General features: G+C 50.7%; 1 protein-coding gene across 1 annotated transcript in view; it reads left to right on the forward strand.

Annotated features, from left to right (window-relative positions):
* Positions 1 to 21,277, forward strand: part of LOC144949019 (uncharacterized) — a 50,159-nt gene that overhangs the window by 11,245 nt on the left and 17,637 nt on the right. The window contains exons 6-23 of the mRNA XM_078878803.1: positions 811 to 948; positions 2,500 to 2,682; positions 3,731 to 3,891; positions 4,822 to 5,020; positions 5,502 to 5,651; positions 7,511 to 7,695; positions 8,852 to 8,943; positions 10,146 to 10,271; positions 11,253 to 11,323; positions 11,810 to 11,931; positions 12,833 to 12,908; positions 13,470 to 13,581; positions 15,375 to 15,438; positions 16,234 to 16,347; positions 17,372 to 17,595; positions 18,379 to 18,437; positions 19,425 to 19,682; positions 20,138 to 20,340. Of these exons, the coding sequence (XP_078734929.1) occupies positions 811 to 948; positions 2,500 to 2,682; positions 3,731 to 3,891; positions 4,822 to 5,020; positions 5,502 to 5,651; positions 7,511 to 7,695; positions 8,852 to 8,943; positions 10,146 to 10,271; positions 11,253 to 11,323; positions 11,810 to 11,931; positions 12,833 to 12,908; positions 13,470 to 13,581; positions 15,375 to 15,438; positions 16,234 to 16,347; positions 17,372 to 17,595; positions 18,379 to 18,437; positions 19,425 to 19,682; positions 20,138 to 20,340 (2,537 nt within the window). The remainder of the gene's footprint in view (positions 1 to 810; positions 949 to 2,499; positions 2,683 to 3,730; positions 3,892 to 4,821; positions 5,021 to 5,501; positions 5,652 to 7,510; positions 7,696 to 8,851; positions 8,944 to 10,145; positions 10,272 to 11,252; positions 11,324 to 11,809; positions 11,932 to 12,832; positions 12,909 to 13,469; positions 13,582 to 15,374; positions 15,439 to 16,233; positions 16,348 to 17,371; positions 17,596 to 18,378; positions 18,438 to 19,424; positions 19,683 to 20,137; positions 20,341 to 21,277) is intronic.

A 21,277-nucleotide genomic window follows, 5' to 3' on the forward strand; every position in this document is an offset into this window, starting at 1 on the left:
CCAACTGTAGAAAGTAATCACTGAGGGCCTACGAAACAGAAGTGCCTAGGGCCTACAAGAACCTTCATCCGGCCCTGCGGCAAACGCGTTGTGCCGCACGTCGCAGAGGCTCGCCGTTAGAATCCCGTGGGCTGCCCTGCTGGTTACCGCGGGCGTTAAAGGTGCTATGCTGCCGTCAGCTTCGCTCCCGGTCGATGTTACAGATCCCCTGATATCAATTGAAATTAGAAGGCCGTTGTGTGCCGGAGTTGCTCTCCAGATTTTCCAAATTCAAGAAATTATACCCGCAAATTACTCAAATGGGATCACACACAGCATCTACCACTGCTGTGAAATTACTACAGATAATGTCTGAAACTTAGTACATTTCCTGATAGCCCTGCCTTTTAAAAATGGCACGAACTTGTTATCACAAAATATGTTAAGTTTTGCTCGCTGCTGTTAATAAATTAAAACTAAACTGTTTTACCAGGTAACACCCACTGAGCTACTCATTCCTTTTCAGAGACGACCTGGCCACAAATGATAGCTCATCGAAGTGACTTTTATCATCATCACACCTGGGAATTTATAGCAGCAGCCAAATAATCTAAATGCACGTTGTTTCCAAATGTGTAGGGGAACACCTAGAGAACAATTCACGTGACCCCGGGGGGGAGAGCGAGAGACACGAAAACTCGAAACGTAAGGCATAGTCAGGGTCAGGATCGAACTCGCGAGCTGGTGCCTCCAAAGGTGCTGATGCGTCCGCATGCCGTCCCTTGCTGCCCTTGCTGCCGACGATGGCGTTGTTGTTGTTCCCGTTGGCAGAAGGGCGCTCTGATCGCGTTCAACAAGGTGTCCAGCAAGGTGACCGCAGTTTCCTTCTCATCTGACAACAGCTACTTTGTGACGGTCGGTAATCGTCACGTCCGCTTCTGGTACCTCGACGCCTCCAAAGTCTCCAAGGTGTGAGCGGTTACCACTTCTTTTTCCTCTTCCTCCTCTTCTTCCTCCTCTTCTTCCAATTCCTTCCCTCCCCCCCCTGTACAGATGTAACGATGTTAGACATCCTTTGATTGCGTCTTTTTAGGACATGGGGGGAGGGTGACATGGATATCATAAAAACCATAACCACAGTAAGGGGGGCGCTACTGCAGGAGGATAGCTAGGAGGTGGCTTGCTAGATAGTGATTGGTTGAGAGGTTTGAAAGGGGGAGAAGGCAGGAATGTTTGAAAGAGGCAAGGGGGGATCCGTTTGGGACTGTTAGAAGGGGGGATTTGTTAGAAGGAATGCATGGGCTGGGATTGGAGAGGGGGAGAAGAGGAGGATAAGAGGGTGGGGGAGCGAGGGGTGGCTTGGCAGAGGGAATCAAAGGGGGGGGTGGTGTTGCCTCGCGGTGAGCACTGGACGTTGTTGTTAAGGACAATCAAAACTTTATCCTACAAGTGCCGCCTTTGGAGTCCTTCATTACACAGCCTTGAACAGACTATGCTGCTCGCAAGTGCTGTTAGCGAGCACCTATTAATAGTAACGCTACATTGGGTTTTTATTTTATGATTTTTCATCATACATGCGGGAGGAAACACCCCGAGAAAGCTCACGCCTTGCGCGAGGGGGCAACACTCTATCCCCTGTACAGATGGAATCAGATGATGATTATAAACTACAGAATCTACGCTGTATGAATACATCACCTACTTTAGTGGGAATCTATGGAATCAACGATGATATTTGTTTAATGGTGATGGTTGTGATGATGATAAATAACGATGGTGATAGCTTGACGATATGATATAATGATGTTATGTGCAGTGTATTATCATACCCAGTGTTTGTCACGATATAATGAATAGCCTAGGAATGCCTTCATACAATGGAGGTTACTTTAAAATACAGACTTATAGCGCCTTGTTAAGTCCGTATGATTATTTTGGATTTGTCCACGTCTGCACAAATTTGCGTTGGAAGCATCCTCCACCACCCAACGCAACCAACATATATGCAATTGCCATGCCTATAAGCGTTTAACAACAGCGTGCAAATTATTATTGCTTTAGCTCCCTCACCGGTGAGTATGGAGAACAATTCCCACAGACACATCCAGTAGCCACTCGCTAGACGACGTGTCGCCTGAACCGCTTTGCGCGTCTGCAGGTCCCGACTCAGGAAGTCGGGGATACAAAATCGTGTGTTTCCTTACCTGATGTCAGGTGACACGGTTATTCCGACTTCCTGGATCCTGTCCCGATGGTGCTTTTGACGCAGTTTCAAACTAAAGAGTCGCGGGTATCCGTTCGCTACATTTGTTTCCGTTAAACGCTTGTACACGTGACAGTTTAATGTTTGGCCTAGGTCGGGCGGTGGAGGCTTTCCGTGAAGGAAAAAAATGACCAGATCGCTACGTGACCTAACCCAAAAAAAATGTATTATGAATCGTGACATCGGCTGCCGAGGCCCACACGTGAACCTCGCGTTGGGAGACTGCTCGACTGTGTGGCTGGTCTCGTCGGTTTCAGGCGAACCTGACGGTGCCACTTCTCGGCCGCTCCGGACTCCTCGGAGTACAGCGCAACAATTTCTTCTGCGACGTGGCGTGTGGGCGGGGGAGGATGTCGAGCAGCACGTACTGCATCACGTTCTCGGGGCTGCTCTGCGAGTTCAACGACAAGCGCATGCTCGAGAAGTTTGTGGACCTGAAGGTTCGAGCGCGTTCTCTAATTGCGTGCAGATTATTTATCTTGCTATAAATGTCCACGTGATTATGAGCCATTTTGTGGTCCTGACATTTGTGGCCAGGTCACTTCTGAAAATGAAACTAATAGCTAAGTGAGCTTTACCTGGTAAAATAAGAATATTGAAGTTTTATTTGTACATATTTCAAATTGATTTATTTACCTTTCCTATACTTTTGCACTCCTATCATGTTTTTATACTGTTTGTTGTTGTAACGCTCTGACCCGCCCCCACTGGACATCTTGGGAAAAGAGCTTTGTAGCTCATCGGATTCCTCCACTCTAAATAAATATTCTGATTCTGAATTGCAAATACCTTCAGACGTCTACTTATTGATTCATGTGGCCTCTGTAGAGCAACTGTTAGATATTCAGTTGTAAAATATTTAGCCATTCAATTGCTTTGTGGGTTTGTGAATTATAGACCTTACCCACCCACCCAATAGAAGGCGCTAGTACTTAATGTCCATACTTTCGAGTGGGCTTCCTTTATACGGCACCCTACAGTATAAATTATAGGTCCAAGCTGTCCGGTGGATCATTGTGGAGCCCCGTTGATTTCACCAGAATGGACCATCACAGCGCTTGGTGAATCTGCCACCACTGGTGTAGGCTATGCACCTTGTCAGTGCAGTCTCCTGTCGGATTACGAGCACGTTCAACACCTAGACCTTGTGTAAACCATCTCGTCCCCATCCAGCCACCCGTGCATTTGCACGCAAGCCGACGCATGTGCACACCCGCCCCACGCATGAACAATCTGGGACGTCCCCGTTGACTTGCGGAGTCTCTGCAGGGCTTTGTTGGCATGTGCAGGGCGAGTCAAAGAGCCTGCCTTATTCATGGTGGTGCAAGTTTACAGACGGAGGAAAGTGAGAGGCAACGAAGCGGCAGCACGCGACCGGATGCCCTCCCTGTTTTCCGTGCGTCGTTCATGCGCTTTCTCGGGTTGCGTGCGCGCGTTGCTTGGTGACCCTTGGCAATGTGTTCGAGCGGCGTGTCCGCTCCCTTCTAGACGCCGATGGCGAGCTGCATCTACGTGAGTGAGGAGCTCATATTCTGCGGCTGTGCCAACGGAGTGGTGTGCGTGTTCGGCACGGAGGACCTGCGCAATGTGGCCATTCTGCCCAGGCCGCACTGCCTGGGTGTGGACGTGGCCCTGGGCGTGCAGCCGAGGTCGGTATCCTTTGTAGGGGGGTTTGTTGTTGAAAAATCAGAAGAGGTTTCACCCTATCTGGCAATAAAACAGCAGGTGTTAAGATGTTGAAACACCAAATAGAAACCTTTTGCAAGGAATCATGTCTGCGTTTGTGGTGAACATGCAAACAAACATGCTCTAATAATAGATGCAATGTAGTTGAAATTGATTGGCCTGCGCCAGAGACAGCCTTCTTTAGGTCCTAGTCTCACCGGTGTCAGACCAGAGAACACCACAAGGCGGACAGTACAAAGACAATGCACTATCAGAGTATTTATAGCACGGGGTGAGCATCTACAAAATGGGACCTTTTTGCCCGTATCAAGGTATTGCCAGAAAGGGTAAAACTTACTTCTATTTTTTCACACTTTTATACTGGCAAAAAGGTCCCATTTTAGGTTTCTTGTTGTAGTAATGAAGTTGCTGAGCACAGGCCTTAAAAGCCCAAAACGTCAAGCGGACAGAAACAAAACAGCACTTGAATTGTAATGAGCAAGGTTGTGATGAGAAGAATTTGGGGGGAAAATAGATGATGATGATGGTGGTGGTGGTGGGAGGGGATTCCAAGTTAAGCAGTGTGAGGGAAGACACAGAAAAAAAAGTGTCGTGACCTGCATGCAGCGTGGCGAGTGAGTGAGTTGGTGAGTGTTATAACCTGCAGTGTGGCGAGTGAGTGAGTTGGTGAGTGAATGTGTTATGACCTGCAGTGTGGTGAGTGAGTTGGTGAGTGAGTGCTGTTTATGATCCTCAGTGTGGTGAGTGAGGGAGTGCGTTGTGACCTGCAGTGTGGTGAGCGAGTGAGTTTGTGCGCGAGTGACCTGCAGCGGTGTGGTGAGCACGATTCTCGGGCCTGCCGAATCTTTTCCCGTCGTGGCGACGTAGACACGCCTGCGATTCTTCCCTCCCAGCCACCTGTTCGCCAGCAAGCTGGACGCGCGGTTCCCGGACACCGTGGCGCTGACATACGACTCGAGCAACGCGTGGCTGACGTGCGTCTACAACGACCACAGCCTGTACACGTGGGACGTGCGCGACGCGCGGCACGGCAAGCGCTTCGGCAAAGTCTACTCGGCGCTCTACCACAGCTCCTGCATATGGGGCGTTGAGGTATGCACACGCGCGTGCACGCACCGCCTTGTGCGCCGCCACACACATATCGCCGCACACACATCGCCTTGCGCACACTGCCACGCACACCACCACCGCACACGCCGCCAAAGACATCACCGCGCACACCGCCAGGCACACCGCCATGCACACCGCAACACACCGCCACGCACACCGCAACACACCGCAACACACCGCCACCCACACCGCCACTGCACACCACCACGCACATCACCACACACACGCACCCAGGGCCATATTCACACTCGTGGCCCAGCTCAGACTTTCGCCGCTCAGTGTGTGATGCCCCACAGCACTGTGTGTGTGGTCCCAGGCTAGGTGCGCACAGAACCGTGTTATGGCTGTGTGTGTGTGTATGGTGCCGGGCTAGGTGCACACAGCACTGTTATGGTCGTATGTGTGTATGCTTGGTGCCGGCTAGGTGTACACAGCACTGTGTGTGTGTGTGGTGCCGGGCTAGGTGTACCCGGTGCTCGAAGAGAGCAGCCCAGCGTGCCTCCCTCCTGGCTCGTTCCTCACCTGCTCTTCCGACAGCACGATCCGCGTGTGGAGCATCGACGCGCCGGCTGCCACCCAAGCGCCGCCCTTCCACCGAAACGTCTACAGCAACGTACGCCTCGGCCGTGCACACACACTGCTGTCGGAACACGCTCGCCTGGCGCACCGATGCTGGGCACGGCGCTGAGCTTCCAGGGTTCGAGTACAGATTTTGGCCGCCCGGGATTAAATCGTGTTTTTAAGTTTAAGACACTTCGAAAAAACAATAATAGGAATTTAAATGTATGAAACGCCCTTAAACAAAAGTTCTATGGGCGCCACAATTGTTCCCAGGGGTAGTCTCATTTTCCAGAGTGACCTGGGGCGTTAGTCTGCCAGCACGAGGGAGTCCTCGCTTCAAGTCGATTCAATCAACGTTTCGTTATTCCATCGTCAATACAATAGGGACCATATTCCCTTATATTGGTAGGAACCACCTGGTTCCACCAGCCCACAGGGGATTATTGTTTCCGTCCGTCGTGCATGGAAAATGGGAGGGGTGGGGCTGGGTGTAGAGGGGAGGGTGGGGAGGGGCTGGGTGGGGAGGGAGGGGCTGGATGGGGAGGGTGGGGAGGGTCTGGGTGGGGAGGTTGGGGCTGGGCGGGGATATAAGCGATAAAAAAACGCCATACGCCCACTTCACATCCATCATTGGCGAGTGTTACTTTATTAAAATGTATATTTATTCGTATTTTTTTGGTATTTGAATGTAATGTATATTCTCTTGCTCAATTTCATTTCACAACTTGCATTTTAGTTTGATTAAAAAAGTGCGTACACTGAAACGGAACCCCCGACTTCACTTTATTTCTTGTGGGGGGAAAAATTTGTTTTCCTGAACGTCGCTCCGATTTAAGTCGCACTTATCAGCAACGCAACTGCAACGTTTGGCGAGGACTCGCGATCATGGGCGACCGATCGCCGCGCGTTCTTCCCAAATTGAGTCCTTTTTGAATTTGGAAAATGTGGACCCCTGACGCACAGTGATGGGATCTTTCACCGTGCACTCCACAGCGAACGACGCCTATCATTTTACGAACGTTACAACCGTGCTATTAACCGGGGCGGTCGCTGGGTTCTAACCGTGAACCCTCTGCATCAAGTTATTGCCGGGGCCACATCCACTGGCCCATGTTCAAACACCAAATAGATACCTTTTGCAAGGAATCAAGTCTGCAATAACCACACGTACTGCGTAGAAAAACGTGGAAACAAACAAACTCTGATAACATGCAATGTTGTTGAAATCGATTGGCCTACACCAGAGACAGCCTTCTTTTATGGCCTTGTCTCACCAGTGTTAGACCAGACGGCAAAAGGTACAAAGCCAATGCACGTATCATAACACTTATAGATCGGATCAAGTGGTTATATCTATAGGATACCGTTTATTTTGGATACTGGAAAAAAGGTCCCATAGATAGAAATGTAAATATCGGTTCGACTGCCACGTGACGAACATGTCTCACTGTGGCAGTGATGCCCTCTGTTTTTGAGCCAGAGGCCACTTGTAACTGCCCAGGAAAAATTCTAACTCCACTTCTCCCTCCGTCATTAACACAGTTTCTCAATCGAGAAAAAGGTTGTACTTCGCATCTCTCCCACCGTGTTTTCGGGTTGCACCGCGTGTTGTTTGGCACGATGTCTGACGTTTTGCTCAAAGGTGCCAGGAACTGCTACGGAGAATCTTTCTCAGTTCCTGAAAACATATCAGAGAGCTATGTGTTAATCGGCTGACATCCAGGCAATGAATGGCGGGCTGATATATATATGTAGATCACACCTCACACTGCGTTGCAATAAATAGATCACACCTGACACTGCGATGAAATAAATATCTCGCCGTAAAGATGCAGTCGTGGATCCCTCGTCGATCTCGCATCGCATCGTGTCGCTGACCGGTCGAAAAATGCTTTCCCCGTTGGGCCGCAGGAGCTGCTCAAGGTGATGTACTGCGACGAGAGCTTGCAGTCGCTGCAGGACCTGGACTACAACCCCGCGGGCAGCACCGACAAGACGGACCACACGCTTACCGAGGCCAAGCTGGGCATCCGGACCCTGTGCGTGAGCCCCGACGGGCAACACCTGGCCTCCGGGGACCGCATCGGCACCGTCCGGTGAGCAGCCCGAACCCTACGCCGGATTCGCAGAGTCCCTCCGGTACTCGCGGCGTCCCCGCGCCCCCCCACGCCCCCCCACGCCCCCTCGACCCATGTTGGGCGTGAGGCGCTCCCGAAGCAAGGCGCGCCGCGTTTAGCAGGCGGGTATCTGTCTGCGGTGATTTCGCAGGAAGGGCCGACTGTTTGCTAAGTGGATTCTATCCTACGTAGGTAATTTGCAGGTGGCTTTTAGAATTTGGGCTGTGACATGGTGTATAAAGCCCTCCCTCCCCCCGCTTCCTCCCTCCCTCGACATCTGCTGTGAAGCGGACGGCGCATGATATTTCTTTGCGGTTGATACACCCACAGTATTTTCCAAGCTTTAAACTTTTAAACTCCTTTTACCAGGGGGGTTGCGCCGCTCGAACCACAAACCTCAACAGTGAGCGGCAAACACGGTACCGCAGTGATGCGCCTGTAGCGTCGTGGCATCCTGGTGTGTGCCGTGTGCCGGCAGACTGCGTTGTTGGAGAGCTTCGTTGTCCACTAAACCTGTTTATTTTTAAATCCTTTATATTAAGTTCACTTGCTTGCTTGCTTGCGCGCTTACGACTGTGCAAATCTTTCGGTCGTTTTTTAACCCACTTCCCGTGATCCAATCGAGCTGACATTTTGCACACAGACTCGTTGTGCGTGACAATTTATTTTCGTGAAAAAAATTTTTCCTAAATTTTCCACTTTTTAGGAAAAAAAAAAATGTCACTAACACAATCATATATTTTTCCTAAACACGGAAAATGATTCAAGAAAACAACTAAAATGTACAATATAAACAATCATACAAAAACTGAAAACCTTATAATCCTTATATACGACTTTCTTTATATTTAATTTAAAATACCAATGTGATAAAAATGAAACTCTTACTCAAGAAGAACAGAAATGAATAATAAAATAAAACCGATGCCACGCATATAAAGGATTTATAGTGAAAAACTTAGTTTTTACAGGTTAATTTTTCATTGTTTCGGTGGCCCAGGGTCATTCTTGCAAATGAGACTCTTCCTGGTCTCTTTGAGTTCTCACCTGGTTCAACAAAATTAAATTGGAAGTTTGAGACTTGGGTCCGTCCTGTATAGAATGTGACCTGATCGCAACGTGGACTTTGTGACAGGATCCATGACCTGCAGTTCCTGGACGAGGTGATGCAGATCGATGCCCACGACTCGGAGGTGCTCTGCCTGGAGTACTCCCAGCCCGAGACAGGTGATGCCCGCTTACCGTGAATTGTCGTCACCAGCCGTTGTCTCTCTACTGCTGAATGAAGGCCTCCCCCCACGCTGTTGCCATCTGGCCACGGTCCATTGCTGCTGCCACAGAGAGGAGGCCGCGGCTTTGATCAAACGCATCATTAGCATTGGTGTTACATTTGTAGTGTCTTCAAAAATTACTCACACCGACACATAACAAGTCACCTGCTTACACTTTGTTCACCTATTCTGGCACCAGTTGTAGGCACTCCTATAACTATCTGTACGGTGACTTTTGGTTAACTTCTCCCTACCCTTATCTACCTTCCGCCTCCCTTATCCTGCGCTCAGCAGCTCTGCTCTCAGCAACTTAGCACACAGCGTCTCCGCACACAGCGTCTCCACACACAGCGTCTCCACACACAGCGTCTCCGCACACAGCGTCTCCGCACACAGCGTCTTCGCACACAGCGTCTTCGCACAGAGCGTCTCCGCACACAGCGTCTCTACATCTCCACCGCTGCCCTCACCTGTCTGTCCTGGGCGGGGGGATCAGCCAACACCCGCCCGGCGACGGCGTGAGGGTTGCGAGGTCCCATTGACGGCTGGAGCGGCAGCGGCGAGATGTCTTCACACTTAGTCCCTGGCAACAGCTCCCCGGTCTGCTCACGCACACGTCCTTATATTCCTCTGCTAATTATCCGAGACCTCTCGTGCGTCTCTTTAAGCTCTCGCCAGGCTGGCGCCTATCGGACCATCAATCAACCCTTATCTCCCGTCTCCCTGGCAACACCTCCGGTCTCAGCGTGCACAACCGGTCGACCCCGTTTGCACCTGCTTCACCCCTTACAACTGGCGGTTTGTCCGTGAAAACCTCACGCGTACCTGTTTGGCCTCAGTTGCCCTCGGTTAACTGTGCGCACCGCGTATGTCACTACTGGTGTACGGTGTTTTTTTCTGCAATATTTTGCTGTCTTTTCTTGGATTTTCTGTTTGCACTCAGTCACATATTCACTTTAAGATTTTTTTGTTCATGTTTTTGTTTTTTGTTTGTTGCGGTTGCACCCGATTCAAGAGCCGAATGGCTCAGGGCTATACCTAATAAATGAACTTGAACTCTACACATTTATTACGGCGTCTCTATTATACGACGATGACGATCAATCGTAGTGGGCTGAGGTGCTGTGCTGGGACGACTTGGTCGCTTGTGAACCGCAGGAGTGAAGCTGCTGGCGTCTGCCAGTAGAGACCGGCTGATCCATGTGCTGGACGTCGAGGACAACTACGACCTCATGCAGACGCTGGACGACCACTCCTCCTCGATCACCGCCGTCAAGTTCATCGGTAATTGCGCGTGCGATTTTTCCTTGGCCATAAAGCTCCGAATAGCTCTTGCTTAGAGCTCTGTGTTCTGTAAAAGTGGAGTTTTTTTGGGGGTTAAATCACGTAAATGCAAATGTGTCCTTAAACCCCACCACCGCCCGACACTGCCAATTAGTAAGGGTTTTGTCACGTAAACAAAAACGTGCCAATTTGTTACTAGTTCAGTTCTAACCGGTTGTGTGTTGGAGAGTAAACCCACTACAACATTTACAATTTGAGTGCCGTGACGTTTCGCCGGTAGTTACAACAACAACAACCAGCCTCATCAGGCGACAGCCAGAGTCATGGAGAATCCTCCTGTTTCTTCGGTCTTACATAGAGGGATAAATTTAATGTCATCACTTTTGAGCCAATCAGATGCCAAGACTAGAGGGGAGGGGGGTTAATGTTATGCACATAAATTACAATGGATACTTATTATTGGTTGGGTTATTCACAGGTAATCAACATACATTATGTATCGATTTTACGCATGCACATTGTGAATGTACGTTATTTATGTACGTTATTTAACACGTAGGCTTTCACGACCGATATCCATAATATAGGTTTTTTTTTCGGGTTAGATCACGTAAATATAAATGTGTTGTTTAACCCGCCATCACCTGACACAGCCAATTAGTAAGGTTTGTCACGTATACGGAACATGCCAATTCGTCACGAGTACAGCACGCTTGTTTGTTGGAGAGCAAATCCACAACATTTACAATATGAGTACGACGTTTCGCCAGTAATTACAACTAGAATCATCAACTATCATTCCAAAAAAATAAACTTACGTATGAACGTTATGTATTAACGTTCTTATGTTTGGCCGTTTCGGGTCGGCCTTTTTGATCGGTGCTGTTCGCCGTGTGTTGCAGCATCGCGCGTTGAAAGTCATCAAAAGACATTATTGCTGCTGCATTGGCAAATCTCTGTGCTTTTCCCCTCTGGAACCAGGAGGCGCTGAGCAGCTTAACATGGTGAGCTGCGGAGCTGACAAATCCATCTACTTCCGCACAGCACTGAAGGTATGATGTCGTAACACTTGACTGCCCTGTTGAATGTTTGTTTGGTAGCGAGTAGTTTGTACGTTAACAGAGGCCGACAGCAGTGCAGCGCAGCGGTAACACTCGTGCCTCGCGGCTAGAATGACCTGGGTTTGAATCCCGACTCGGGCCTGGCAAATTTAGAGCGTGACACGGGAACACGATAGCCGTCTCATTTCAAATGACGTCACGGGACGCTTTAATGTATACTACCGCGAGTGAAGCGGGTGGCGTGTAGCATTTACGGTTAATATGCGCTGCAGTAATAACCACCTCGGCCTGCCAGGTTCGAGCCACGAACCTCCGTAACGATCAGCGACAGCGCTTCCGCGAGGGCCAGGTCGCCGGCCTGAGTAAATTTACGAGAAAAATTAAAAAAAATTAAATACATGGAAATAAATCACTAAAACTAAATAGAATAAATAAATAAATCTTCCTATAAATAAAGTGTCGGTCTCTTTCCTCCAGTCTCTGGATGGACCGAGGTTCTCCCGGGTTCACCACGTGGTCGCGAAGGCCACGCTCTACGACATGGACGTGGACGCGACGGGGAAGTACGCCGTCGTCGGCTGTCAGGACCGCAACGTCAGGTACGGCGCGGCGTCCATCCGAGTCATCACGAATTGTTCCCGAGCCCGCCCCACGACCCATTCATCTCCCCCCTTATAACCAACGACCGTTACTGTTCCCTCTTCATGTTCTCATTCTATGGCTATAACTCATTCATTCAATCCATTCGTCATCAACATTTACTGTCATCAATTTCGCTTTCACGGAATTCAGGCATCACAGATTCGCCCCCCACATAGCTTCCTGTCATCTATTTCATTCACCTTATCTCCACCATTACATTCACACACTTTGTACCGTTTCTTAATTCTCTGTAAAGTGCCTCGGTTAAGGCGCAATATAAATCACGTTAAGATAAGATCATCATCGTTACACCACTCCTCTCATGCCGACTTGCATCTGTGAACGATTTTTATTCTTATTACTTTTTATTCAACACAGTGGCAAGGGGAATTCCAGAAGTGAGGGGCTGCTGTTTTCCGTGATGTAAAATTAGCATCCTCTTCAATTGATGATGATGATGCTTATAAAGTAAAACATTTTGTGTAGCGTTATTTGTAACAATGTTAATAGAGTAGGGGAAAAGCTGTTTTACGCTGACGGTTCCACGTGAACATGAAAGTGATGTTTATTTATCACGTTTTTTTGCCATTGTGATTCACTAAAGCGAGGCCGTATGTATGAACAATTAACACCCAGTCTGCAAAGTGTTTAATGTGCCACGGTACAAACACTTAGAGCCTGCAATGACACACGCGGTGCAACGGTGCAGTGCACTGATGAGCGGCGGTGCAATGGCGTGCTGCTCAATGGCACGTGACGAATGTTGAGATTGTGGCAAGGGTATTTTCAATGCGGTTAATGGTAGGAACGCACCAAAGCTGGCAAACACTGCTTTTCCTTGGCAAACATCCCCCACAGGATTTTCGATGTTTCAAGTGGGAAACAGAAGAAGTGCTACAAGGGCTCCCAGGGGAAGGATGGCTCTCTCATCAAGGTCGGTTGGTTACAACGCTCACATACTTCCTGGCCTCTGACCTGACGATGCCTGACGCAGTTTCGAGCGACACGTCGTATATATTTGCTAAATTTGTCCGTGAGAATTTTTTTCAACTTGCCAGAGAGCTGAAACAATAGTTGATGCGTAATTAAACACTTGTATACCACGTGACTACCTCGCCTTGTATGCAGGGGGTTGTGGGTTTTTTCTCGACCCTGAGGCCTGTATATCTGGAGTTCGCATGTTTCTCTCCCCATGGTCACGTGGATTTTGCTCCGGGTCCTCCAGTTTTTCCCTCCACATTTAGAATCAACGTGCGTTTAGAGTATATGGCTGCTATAAATTTCCATGTGATACGCCACTTCGTTGAGCTATCATTCGTGGCCAGGTCACTTCTGAAAAAGAGCTACATAGATTATTGGGCCTTACCTGGTAAAATAAAATTGTTTATAGTTTGTTTGGCTGTGTCGGGTGGTCGATTGGGCCAGATCATTGTGTGGCCTAACCTGGAAAATCAATAAATGAATCAACAGTTCGTGTCTGTAAACTTGCCTCCAGTTGCAGATGGATCCCTCCGGGATGTACGTAGCCACCAGCTGCTCCGACAAGAATCTCTCACTCTTTGATTTCTACACGGGGGAGTGTGTGGCCTCCGCCTTTGGGCATTCAGGTGACATTCACAACTTATAAACAACACACACACACGCATGCATGTGTAGTGGCGTTTATTTACGCGGACAACTTCGTCTTTTTCTCCTGTGTCACTTTATTCGTAGCATCCCACACGGATGCTTCTCACGTTCTAACACCACAAACTCCTGTCGCGAACTCTCCCTCTCTTACTCCGCCAGCCTGCTACTTCGAGCTCACTCTCCCTGGCTCCACTAGCCTGTTTTCCGCTAGCCTCTTAGTGTATACGCCGCCAGCTTCTCACCCCGCTAGCCTCTCGCTGATATCCCGCTAGCCTATTCTCCGCTAGCCTATCACACTCACACTAAGGATTCTGCTAGCCTCTCCTCCGCTAACCTGTTACTACACCCACACCTCCAACCTCGCCCGTGCCCCCAGCGGGGGTTCAGCCAACACCGCTGGGGAGTACGAGGTGTGGAGGGCGAGGTCCCGGACTTCTCTTGACTTCTTCACTTCTTCATCTCCAACCAACTCAACTCTGTTGCTTCACACATCCCCTTATATTCCCCTCCTCATTAAGAGTCCTCAGGTGACTCTCGTTAAGCCGGCGTCCTCCCGGCGTCTCCTGCACGTGCTCCCCCTCTTATCCAGTGGCGGAGTCAGTGGGGGGAGGGGGGTGGGGTGGCACGTGCCCCCCCAAAGATCCAATAAGTCCTTTCTTACTAACAACTCCTATCATTTTTCATTGCTTGAGGGGTTGCCCCCCCTTACCTGAAAATCCTGGCTCCGCCTCTGCTCTTATCACTTCTATCTCTTGCCTTCTTGGCGCCTACTCCGTATTTGCATTTGCAGCCAGCCAATCACTGCCTCTTTCCCTAATTGCTGGCGTCTCTCTGTCTGCTGTCTCCCAGGCCTCACGCTTGCACCTGCTCGTACCTGACCTCACTGTTTGCAACCCCGTACATTAATGTAACTGCTGCGTGCGTTACGCCACTACACATGTACACCACATTCACATGTCTGAATCTGTTTTGTTCATAGTTCAAATAAAATACTTGGTACGTATGTTGTTTGCGGTCATCCGTATAACTCCAGGCCGCCACAAATGCACTGTTACACTCATGGGTATAGTCTGCTAGTGGCAGATGTGCTTTTCACCCAGTTAAGTCATTTGCCCTGTCATTTTTGTTCCAATTTGGACCGTGACCCCGGAATGCACACCCCCGTTATAAAATGTTTTATTTTACCAGGTAAGGCCCACTCAGCTATGCAGATATTTTTCAGAAGCCACCTAGCCACGAATGATCGCTCAACAAAGTGGCATATCACGTGGAAATTTACAGCAGCCAAATACTCTTAAAACGCGCGTCGATACTAAATGTGGAGGGAAAAACCGGAGGACCCGGAGAAAAATCCACGCAACCACAGGGAAAACATGCAAACTCCAAATATACAGGCGTCAGGGTCGGGATCGAACACACAACCTCCTGCATACCAGGCGAGGTAGTTAACATCTTGCGGGACCTCGAACGTCCGCTACGAGAGCACAGTGGCGCGTTATCGTGGAAGGTATAAGGACAGTGGTGGGAGTCTCTGGATGGGGTGGGAGGGGGGTTGCTCAGTGATTAATAACGCAATGATTAATCGCCATCACTTGCGGAGAATGTGCGGAACAACGCTGGTCTCGTATCGTTTGCTGATGTAATTGTTACGGTTTTACACATGAAACCTCCAGTTTTCAAACATCCAATGTATGATGCTGTTTATTGTTGAAGGTTGATAATTAACACTTGATTTGTTGTTGTTTTGTTCACGTGTAATGTTATCTTTCAGAAATTGTGACGGGTATGAAATTTAGCCACGACTGCAAGCATCTCATTTCAGTTTCGGGGGACAGGTGAGCTTTTCAAATATATGTTAAATAAATGTTGTAGTAAACTAAGGATTTATTTATCGAATTGAAGGTGCCAAATTGAACCGGACTCCGGCAGAGAGCGTCACTGTGCGGGTGCCACGGGAGAGAAGGCCCAGAGAGTCCCACAGTGCGGGTGCCACGGGAGTGAAGGCCCAGAAAGTTCCACAGTGCGGGTGGCACGGGAGAGAAGGCCCAGACAATCCCACAGTGCGGGTGCCACGGGAGAGAAGGTCCAAAGATCGCCCCCGTGGACTTGAGTTTCATTCTGGGGAAGCAGAGGAGATCTAAGTCCAGGGTATACGGGGTTGCGAGATCATTCAGGGTCTTAAATGTGAGGAGGAAGATGACCTTGAATTCAGCGCACAATTTAGTTGGCAAACGGTGAAGTAATGCGAGAACAGAGGTTATTTGTTTACGAATGAGGCGTTTGTGTCACGACCCTAGTCGCCCGAATTCTTAATGGACTGGAGTCGATGTGTCAGATTAAAACGTGATACAAATTTCTCCCGAGTTGGCGGGCCGAGAGAATCGGACATAATCGGGCATTGTTCTGTCGGTGAATAAAGCGACCTCGACGATTTTCTAAATTTTTGCATCTTGAAAGCTTAATCATGGATCGAGGATCGCACCGAGATTCCTGACTTCCCCACATGCGGTACATTGTGACCCCACCGATCGTCAGACTGAGTGAACCAGCCACCACCCGGCCGGCCGGCGGTGAGATTCAGATGGGAATAGGCCTCCTGAGTCTCATGGCGAGCGTGCCTCTGTTTGCAGCTGCATGTTCCTGTGGCGGTTGCCGTCGGACCTGACGAGCGTCATGCAGCGGCGGCTTGGAGAGATGACCCAGAACCGGAAACCAGCACTGCCCAAGCAGCCCCCGGCTCTCCGGTGAGGCCCGCGGCTCCCCCTGGTGCGCTGGATGGAGATGGCCGTGCGGTGGAAATTCCAAATTCCTATGGCAGGCGCGAGTTTCTCCACGAGGCAACCACTGTTGACTTCTCCAACTTTGATTGACCCCGGAGAGACGATGTGCAGAGTTAACCCCCAGCACAGACAAGACCTAAAGCACAAAAACGCATGCGGTGGCAAGCGCAGTGCGCCATTAATCTTACCACCTGAGTTCAATTCTCAACCACGGCTCACATAGGTCATGAGTGACGTCTGAAACCGGGTCACAGCCCAGCCCTCCGTCACCTCCTTCACAAAGAGATAAAAGTCAAAATTTTTATTATTCCACCGGAATATTTTTGTCTGGATCTGAGTGATAAAAAACCCCAGCTGGATATCAACCAGATTCAGATTCTCAGCAGATATTGTGTGGCCATCCCCCTCGTGGTTCGGGATGATGTCTGGTTCATTAAAGGATGCTGCCAGCGCAATTTTGATGTCTTGCAAGCGAACAAACCAAAAGGTACAGGTGCAGCCCTGCAATTGCCTGCTCACAGCCATTGCTGGAAGAATTGCCTCTGCCAGTGGGAGTTCCAGAGATCCCCTAATACAGGGTATTTTGACCTACTCTTTCACGCTGGTCAGTACGTATTGGAAGGAGAGGTGGGAGTACTCACCTTTGACCCCCACCACACATGACCGGCCAATCACAGACTTAACTGCCATCCACTCATGAAATTTAGTGGGTTTTTTTTCCAGGAATTTCGGGTGTTTCGGTATCCCCCCACGTGTATAATAAACACAGCTCATCATTAAATGGCCGAAACCATCTTACAAATAAACACCCAACGTAGCAGCGGCAGCAGGACCCTCCTTTACAAAGAGTCTTCCAACTCTTCTGGCTAAATAAGTAAATCATAATGATTCAATCATGATTATTATTATAAGCCCCATTGGACCACGATGGTGCATGGCTGAGCCCGAAGTGCTGAAGGTGCGAGGGCGCCGGACGTGCGTTCTGCAGCAGGGAGACGTACGTGATGCAGCCGCGTGCGGCCGTGCTCGGATACATCACGGAGGAGCGCGAGGGCGGCGAGGAGGAGGAGTGCGAGGACGGCGAGGAGGAGGAGTGCGAGGACGGCGAGGAGGAGGAGTGCGAGGACGACGTCGAGGAGGAGCGTGAGGACGACGTCGACGAGGAGCGTGAGGACGACGTTGAGGAGGAATCGGACGAACTCGACGCTGTCAGTGAGTGTCGCCAACTGCGCCGCAGCGTCGCACATCCGACCGTCACGTTCCCTGACCCGACCACTTAACCTACCCGCACCCAGCGCGGTATTTGCGCGCGGTGTAACCGTCACGCTCCACAGACATCCGCATTTTCCGGGTTGCGCGCAGACGTGTCGCCGTAGACGGGACACTACAGCGGTGGACGCTTTGCCGCACTGTCCGCTGCTGCCCTCCGCGTAGTCTCGCAGCCTGTGACACCTGTTATGCACGGTGATCACCCACGCGAGCGCTGTTATCCAGGCTCAAGCCTGCTTAGCTCTCGAGACCTGACGGAACCAGGTGCATTCTGGGCTATTTCGTCAACCACTTCAGAACATCGTCAGCAGCCCGCTGCGCACATTTCCTCCGTGAATGGAGGATTAAAGACAAGTCACAGTGGTGTGATTGTGGCCATGCAACTCACACTGTGGACCGTATAGTTGACCCATAGAGACTCCTATAAACCCATAGAGATACATTAAAGACAAGCCGCAGTGGAGCGATTGTGGCAACGCAACCCACACTATGGACCCTATAGTGAACCACTGTATTCTGCACTCCTTCAACGGAGCAGGGATAGCAAAACTACACAAACTCTCTCTGCTGAAGCCCTCTTGACATCGGAATTTATCTCCCGAACGTATTGCCATACGCACGAGCAGAAGTGAATGGCTTGAAATTCCAGCTGCCTGTTGACGTTTTCACATTCTCACACTGACTGTTAAAAAACGTGTTTCTGACTGCGTTGTTTGTCCTCTCCAGTCTCACTGGATGATCGCATGAAGAGAACGGCAAAGACCCCAAACTGGGCTAGGCTCCAGGTGAGAGGGAAAGAGCATCGCACGCCGGTGCGTCGCCTTCCAAACAGGTCGCAAAACGGGTTTTGATTCCTTACCTGTACCCTTACCCGGCCGCGCCAGGGTCGTAAACGGGTACCCATACCCGTACCCGATACCCGGCCGGGTACGGGTAGCCAGGTATCGGGTAGGGTACGGGTATCGGGTACCCGATTGCGACCTCTGGGATGAAGCCATGTTGCAGGCGTGGGTGGGTTGATTCTAGGAAATTGAATTGTGAGAAGAGACAAGACGTTGGGAAATGAGTGACAAACGGTTACTCACCAGTGACTCACGGCCTACCCGTACCCGGCCGCACCAGGGTCGCAAACGGGTACCCGTACCCGGCCAGGTACGGGTAGCCGGGTATCGGGTAGGGTACGGGTATCGGGTACCCGGTTGCGACCTCTGCTTCCAAATCCTGTCAAATTCTAACAATTACCGGCAGATTACTCAATTGGGATCGCACACAGCAGCAACCATCACCCCCCTCGTGCTGCACAGGGACAGCTGCCATTGGGGGTGCCCCTCGAATGTTTGAGATGAGAAGTGATGTCTGGCGCTCTGAACTGTCGAGGCGTGTAAGCGAGTGCCATTTAAATGGGAGATTATAGATTAATTTATATTGTTATAATCCTGCTGTATGTATGTTACAGGGCGTAATCCTGGAGACGTAAGTTAGTGTGGGTGTTCATAGTCTGGATTGCTACCACAGCGGTGTAACGGTTATCGCTCCGCACTTGCAATCCAGAGGTTGGCAATTCATTTTCCAACGGAGCAAGTTCATTAAAAGTCCCCGCCCACGTCTTGTCCACCCCGCAGTCTAACTGCCTAAACCGAAGTTGAGTCCATCGGCAGGCCCCAACACGTGGTGGGGTTAAGTGTGGGTGCTCCCAACTCGAAACAGCGAGAATGAGTGGTGCGGATGGCGTGGTGCGTGGGCCTCTCGCGTGACGTGCTCGCCGTTTGCAGCGAGTGCCGAACGGCACAGAGGCGGGCCAGGAGGCGGCCGGCGTGGCCTGGCAACCACGCAGGCGCTGGGGACAAGGCATTGACAAGGAGCAGACAGAGAAGTCGCTGCAGGACCTGTGCAGGCTCAGCGTGGAGACGCCGACGCCCTCACCGCTGACGGAGCGCGACTCGTGCTGCTCGCTCGAGAGCGGGGACGGTGTGTGCATCGAGGAGGCCACCAAGCTGGCACCCACCGACCTCAATGATCTGTTCAAAGAGGTGAGCTGTGCGTGTGTGTGTCGTTTTTGGACGATGTAGTACGGGAGGCAGGATTCGGAGCTGAGTGGACTTGCCGATGACTTGGTACCAGCGTTATCAGGATCGGCGTCGGTGAAAGAGGCTCGTGAAAGACGCTACAGGGCAGTGCCAGGCTAGGTGTACTTTGAGGCTACTGGGCGTTTGGAGGCAGTCGCCCTCGGCAACAACGGATGGTGGAGGAGCAACACTTAACGAGCAGAGCGCTGGGCACCTAAAACACAGCGAGTTGCCACAGTGGGCCGTACAGGTGGGGCCATTGTCGGTCATCTCAGTCAGCCCATGGCACCAGGGACTGTCCCGTGACCTGCCAGCAGCGAGCCTTGCAGACTTGACATTGCTTAAAGTGGGAGCTCGCCAACAGCGCTTGCCCCAACGGCCTGTTAAAGGCTACACGGGGGATCTTTTTGTCTTTGCAGCTGGAGAGCGGCAGGCGCACGAGCGAACCGTTCTCCAAGCCCGGCGCGGGCCGCTTGGAGACGCCGCCGCCGTCGCGAAACGAGGCCGCCCCGTCCCCCGAGCTGGACACGCCGAGCGACGACGCTGGTGGTGCCGGCGGCGGCAGCGGCGGCGAGGCCATCATCTACACGCAGCCCGGCGATGCCGACGCTGCCCCTGACAGGTGAGCCGCACAGCGCGGTACGGCCACCATGGCCGTCCCAGGTTGGTCACCGGGAGAGATTCGGGGAAAATACGGAGTCTCACTGGCATTCCTCCCCAAGGTCTAGTACTTTCGTGCACGGCAGTGCAGAGACGAGCAACCGAGATTTGGGACGGCAACATATTTTATAAACTGGTCCCAGGATTAAAATAAAAACAAATGTTTTTATTTTAAAAAAATGTTTTTATTTTAGAGCTACGTGGATTTTCTTCAGAAGCGACCTGGCTATCACAAATTATAGCTCAACGAAGCGGCTTATCATCAAGTGTAAATTTATAGCAGCCAAATAGTCTCAACTATTTTTCCGGAGAACCCAGAGAATAAATCTACGCGACCACGGGGAGAGAGACACGCAGACCCTAAATATACAGCAGGCGCCTGGGTCAGGATCAAACCCACGACTTCTTGCATACCACGCGAGTTAACATTTCCTAGCCACCGTAGCGCACCCTGGTCTCTCCCCATTGGGACGGCGCTGGCTATGAGCTGGCGACTCGCTCTGGAGCCCCCACTTGGGGGGGTGGGGGGGGCATGGAGCGGGCAGCCGCTGACCGTGCACCCCATGTCGTATTCAGCTGCGCAGTCGCACGTGGAGCTGAAGGTGTTGTAGCTATAGGTGTTCGGTTATAATAGGTATCGGAATTGAATAGGATGAGTGAAGTTGTAATTCCAGTAAGTTAATGGGTGTTCGGTTATAATAGGAGTTTGGTTGTAACAGGTTTTAGGTTGTGTTGGACTGTAATAGGTGTTGAGTGCCGCGTTGGGACAATGCATTGGCGAGCAGCGCGGAATCTTAAATTTATGTCGGTGATGTCGGCGATGCTACGGCCGTGGTGTAGTGGGCTCGCTCACTGGACTCGCAATCCAGCGGTCGCCGGCTCCATTCCATCTCAAGTTT

This window comes from Lampetra fluviatilis, chromosome 52, assembly GCF_964198595.1.
Source record: "Lampetra fluviatilis chromosome 52, kcLamFluv1.1, whole genome shotgun sequence".
Classification (NCBI taxonomy): domain Eukaryota; kingdom Metazoa; phylum Chordata; class Hyperoartia; order Petromyzontiformes; family Petromyzontidae; genus Lampetra; species Lampetra fluviatilis.